Source organism: Sceloporus occidentalis, unplaced genomic scaffold (genome assembly GCF_023333645.1).
Source record: "Sceloporus occidentalis isolate IW3139 unplaced genomic scaffold, rSceOcc1.0.p SCAF_455, whole genome shotgun sequence".
Taxonomy (NCBI): domain Eukaryota; kingdom Metazoa; phylum Chordata; class Lepidosauria; order Squamata; family Phrynosomatidae; genus Sceloporus; species Sceloporus occidentalis.
Genome location: NW_028317435.1, coordinates 239,734 through 244,645, shown reverse-complemented (window position 1 = coordinate 244,645; position 4,912 = coordinate 239,734). Strand labels below are relative to the sequence as shown.

At 46.8% G+C, this 4,912-nt stretch overlaps 1 protein-coding gene across 1 annotated transcript; it reads left to right on the top strand.

Annotated features, from left to right (window-relative positions):
- The first annotated feature begins 1,055 nt into the window (after nt 1-1,055).
- Nucleotides 1,056-4,912, top strand: LOC149271866 (pyruvate dehydrogenase E1 component subunit beta, mitochondrial-like). The gene is made up of 10 exons (XM_089507081.1): nt 1,056-1,232; nt 1,375-1,434; nt 2,060-2,167; nt 2,607-2,669; nt 2,916-2,951; nt 3,043-3,328; nt 3,469-3,579; nt 3,983-4,074; nt 4,540-4,681; nt 4,764-4,912. The coding sequence occupies exons 1-10, from the start codon at nt 1,056-1,058 to the stop codon at nt 4,910-4,912; spliced, it is 1,224 nt and encodes a 407-aa protein (XP_089363207.1).

The window sequence follows — 4,912 nt, the reverse complement described above, 5'->3', positions numbered from 1 at the left end:
AAGGGCAGAACCACTGAGACAGCCCCTCCTCCAATCAGGGGAGAGGGTCTGCCCGGAGGTTCCGCCCTTTTGCGGAAGTGCTCCTGGGGGCCTGTTTAACTGAGCGGTTAGCGGAACAACAAGAAGAGGTAAAATAAGAAGTGGCGCTGCGGGAACGGAGACGGGGACGGGAACAAGGAGGCGGTCGGTGGAGACGCTGAAAAGTTTGAGCTCTCTGCCTCGTTTTTGTTGGTTTCCTTGGGGTCCCTCTTCATTTTCGGACATTTGTAAGAATTAACAAAACCGTCAAATTTGTTAGTTAGACGTCAATCATCATTTCCCAAAACACATGTTAATAATTATTAAAACGAAGCCCTTGTTTGTGCGCCGTTTCCAGGGATACGCTGCATCAATTTCATTTGTTACAAAAGGAATACAGAAATACCGCTAAACGGAGGCCGGTTTAGACTGATGTCGGGTGGAACGGACATCGTACCCCTGCGCTGAAACCCACGTCCCCCGGAGTCAGGATGGGGAGCAGGTCGGCCATCCCTCACCTGATGAGGCTCACCAGAGGCAAATCACTAACCAGGGTGTAACGGGCCGGTACCAGCAGGGTGCAGCTTCACATCCACATAACCCAATGCATCCAGGGAAGGAGGCTGAGCCGGCTATGGACTCATCCTAGGCCTGCTCCTGCCTCCAGCCCAGTGACTCCCATCATCAGCCCAGCCTCTATTAACGGAAATCCAGCCTCAGTTCAGCCTCCAGCCCGGTAACTCTCCTCCCAGCCCAGCCTTAGGCCAGCCTCCCGCATAACATCTTCCACCCTCAGGCCAGCCTCCTGCCCAGAGACACCCCTCTCTGCCCGGTCTACTTACTAAGAACCCCACTCCCAGCCTCCTCACCGGGGACTCCCACCCTCTGCCCGACCTCTTACCCAGCTGTTATACTATAGTTGCCCCTTCCCGAGGCCTCCGGTAAGGGATGGGCCACACAGCCTCCGTATCCGCTTTCCACCCATTTACAGCAAAGGCATTGGAATAGTACTCGCCGCGCCCCGTACGAAGATCATTATGCTGGTCGTTGATTGGGTGTTGCCTGGGAACGGTCTCCTGACTGCTGTCACAGGGAAGGTGGTGCTGGGCTGTCCGGCGCAGACTTTGTCATTGGATCATAGCTGTCAGCTGAACTACGGGGGCGTGGCTGGGGCTCGGTTCTTTTCGTCTTCTGATTGGTTGTCACGCGAGAAGGTCTCAGGCAGAGGACAGAGGCAAGATGGCGGCGCTGAGGAGGATACTTTGTGTTGCTGGGAGGGTAAGGCTGGTGCATGGCGGGCTGTGGAGCAACTAGCACTTTATTCGGGGTGACTCACAGCTCTTTCTCTCCCCACAGGTTCCCGCGTCTGGTTTCATCCAGAGAAGCTTCCACAAGAGCTCACCTGCCGCCCTTCAGGTACAGTGTCCTCTCCCTGACAGGCTGGCACAAGGGCAACTCGGCCAGTGCCCCAGATATACCCCTCTCTCAAACTGTCCTAGATGGGCTTGTGCACAATGCAAACCCCTTGACCCTGAGTGCTGCAGACCTGTCCCTTGGCCTGGGTGCCCTGGATCTGCCCTCTGGCCCTAAGTACCCTCGACCTGCCCTCTGGAACGAGAGCCTTAGAGCTGCCCTGAATGCCCTGGACCTTCCCCTTTGGGTCTGAATGGTGCAGACGTGCCCCATACTCTGTTTAATACGTAATTATATCCAAATGTCTTTATTATCATGTAATTACCGGCTCTTCCGGTCAGAAATGTAGCCTGAAGCGACCCTGCAGGTTTCTCTATCCGCTACCAGAATGGATTTTTATTTTTTCCCTTATTAAAGAGAATAAACTACAGACAGGTCAAAGAATGGGAGGAAGTAACTGATTTAAATATTATTTTTAATATGCATTTTCTTTTTGATTCTTTTGCCGGTTGTTGTATCACAAAGCCGTCGGTGGCGACGAAGGTTTGATGATTTGGTCGCGCCGGCTGCCGCCGTGGGATCTTCTGTCATTTTACAATCACTCACATGTATCGCGTTTACCTTCCAGCTGACTGTCCGCGATGCTCTGAACCAAGCTCTGGATGAAGAACTGGAGAGAGATGAGCGGGTTTTTCTCCTGGGGGAAGAGGTGGCTCAGTACGATGGTGCCTACAAGGTGTGAATTCATGTTGATAAACTGAGAATGTACTAAATATAAAAAAAATAGTTTTGGAAGAGCGCTGAATGGCCCCGGTAACCCCACCACCTATCAACTAACTGAAAATTGTGCTTAAGAGGTCCAGGAGTATATATTGTACCTTCATATTATGTGTTATTAATGTAACATAGTAATTAGCATAGAGCAAAACACAAGGAAATCCAAATGCTTTTTGCGTAGAGAATATCCGGTTTAATGTTGTTAAGTTCCGTGGATCGGACCCGGCGACTGTACGAATGAGGCAGCCTCATCGGGGTTTAACCTCCCTATGCTAAAATAATCCGGGAATTCTGTAATTGAGAGCGAAGGGGGGACACAGGGAGGTTCAGGCTCAACAAACGTCCCACAGATCCTATCCAACATCCCTTATTTCTTTTATCTGATGTCTACGTTTCAGATCAGCAGAGGTCTGTGGAAGAAGTACGGTGACAAACGAATTATGGACACCCCCATATCTGAGGTATGAAACAAAGGGTGGTTGGGAGCGGTTCTCCCACGTGGGAGAAGGACATGCGCCAAGGTAGACTAGTAGAAGGGGCAAAAACATAACATGGGTGAGAAATTAGTGGAAAGGGGGCTGATGGCAGTTAAAATGAGTGGGGCTCGGCAACTGTGAGCACAACTTTTTATACTCTCCCCTTTGAACCCCCCCCCCCAACATGCTATTGTTGTCTGTTACATATATTGTATTTTATTTTATGAACAGATGGGGTTTACTGGCATTGCTGTAGGTGCGGCGATGGTAAGTACACAGCTGGGGTTTCACGTTTAAAGGAACCATTGCACTGAGGCTGTGTCTGAAAGCTTCAGGGATTGTCCTTCTGTTTCCACAGGCTGGGTTGCGGCCAATATGTGAGTTTATGACTTTCAATTTCTCAATGCAAGCCATCGATCAGGTGATCAACTCGGCAGCCAAGACACACTATATGTCTGCCGGGCGTGTACCTGTCCCAATAGTGTTCCGAGGGCCAAACGGAGCATCCGCCGGTGTAGCCGCACAACACTCTCAGTGCTTCGCAGCCTGGTACGGACATTGCCCTGGTCTCAAGGTGATCAGTCCATGGAACTCCGAAGATGCAAAGGGTCTTTTGAAAGCATCGATTCGGGACGATAATCCAGGTAAACACTATGCAGTCTATGCAGTGAAATATTTTGTGCCCAGGGTGCTGTAACGCTGAAATCGGTAGACATTATGGGTGGGGGGATCTGTTATCCAGCAGGTCGCGCGTTTTTATTGCTCGCTTCTTTTTTTATTTTAGTGGTCTTCCTGGAAAATGAATTGTTGTATGGTGTTCCTTTTGAGTTATCCGAGGAAGCTCAGTCAAAAGATTTTCTTATTCCAATCGGAAAAGCCAAGATAGAACGTCCAGGTTTGTATATACTTTAATGCAAGTCATTTTACTTTTGTTATGGAGGTCTGTGGCAAAAAAAGTGCTTTTGAAAATGTACCCCATTAACTGTGTATAGAAAATCAGGGTTGCGTTATTTGCATTTGGGTAGTAAATAAAAATAAATAAATAAATAATACTAGAAAAAAAACTTATATGGTTTATTTGCACCTATTTTGCAAGCTGCATATAGATGCAGATATTTCCCCTGTTCATCTATAATTGGCAGGAAAATGAATGGGATCTCTGGTATTATATATATATATATATATCGGCGTATTAAATACACTTTTCATGCACATTTTATTATTTTATGTTTTGTTTTTGTTAAATTGTTTAGCAAATGTATCTGCAAATAATCAACTTATCTGGTTTCTTGTTGCAGGAAGTCAGATTACTTTGGTCTCGCACTCCCGACCTGTTGGCCATTGCTTGGAGGCGGCCAATATTTTGGCGAAAGAGGGGATAGATTGCGAGGTATATGGCTGTTTTACAAAGCATTTTCCCTAAAGGCAGGCTATAGGCACCAGCGTCACTCATGCTTATTAACTATATACGTTAATTAATATGCACATGTATACAAAAAGGGACAGCTGCTCTGCTCCCAGGATTATCTTAGTTTGCTCCAGGCCTATATATATATATAATATAAATATATATATATATATATATATATATATATATATATACTTACTTATATGGCTCTAATCCAGTTTGTACCACTGGGTTTCTTAAAAAAAAAATTATTGAATTCAAAGATTTCATTGAGAGATGTCTTTAGTAGTATAGTAGTGACGGAGTGAGAAGCATCAATGCTGGTGAGGTTTGGGCTACACGAGTGGTTGGAAAGCCGGCTGTGGTTCAGTAAATCTGTTTTGTTCTCTATCTGTGGAACTCCAGATTGTCAGTTCAGTAAAACGTGTTTATTCCATCTTTGTAAAGGTCATTAACCTGCGCACCATTCGGCCGCTGGATATCGAAACCATTGAAGCCAGCGTTGTAAAAACGAACCACTTGGTTACGGTTGAAGGAGGATGGCCGCAGTTTGGAGTAGGAGCTGAGATTTGTGCCAAAATAATGGAAGGTATGTGCCATTGGGTGACCGTCCTGCACTCACGCTATATAATGAAATATATCCTCTGTGACGCCATCCGATTGCCTTGCAGGGCCGGCATTTAATTACTTGGACGCCCCTGTGGTGCGTGTGACGGGTGCAGATGTCCCCATGCCCTATGCCAAGATCCTGGAAGATAACTGCAGTCCTCAAGTAAAAGATATTATTTTTGCCGTGAAAAAGACTCTCAATATCGTGTAA

Bases quoted from the DNA above. Each gene is read 5' to 3' on its own strand.
- LOC149271866 (XM_089507081.1), top strand. From the start codon at position 1,056: ATGCTGGTCGTTGATTGGGTGTTGCCTGGGAACGGTCTCCTGACTGCT. The intron at 1,233-1,374 runs GTCTCAGGCAGA...CTCTCCCCACAG, and splicing joins ATTGGTTGTCACGCGAGAAG to GTTCCCGCGTCTGGTTTCAT. The intron at 2,670-2,915 runs GTATGAAACAAA...TTTTATGAACAG, and splicing joins TGGACACCCCCATATCTGAG to ATGGGGTTTACTGGCATTGC.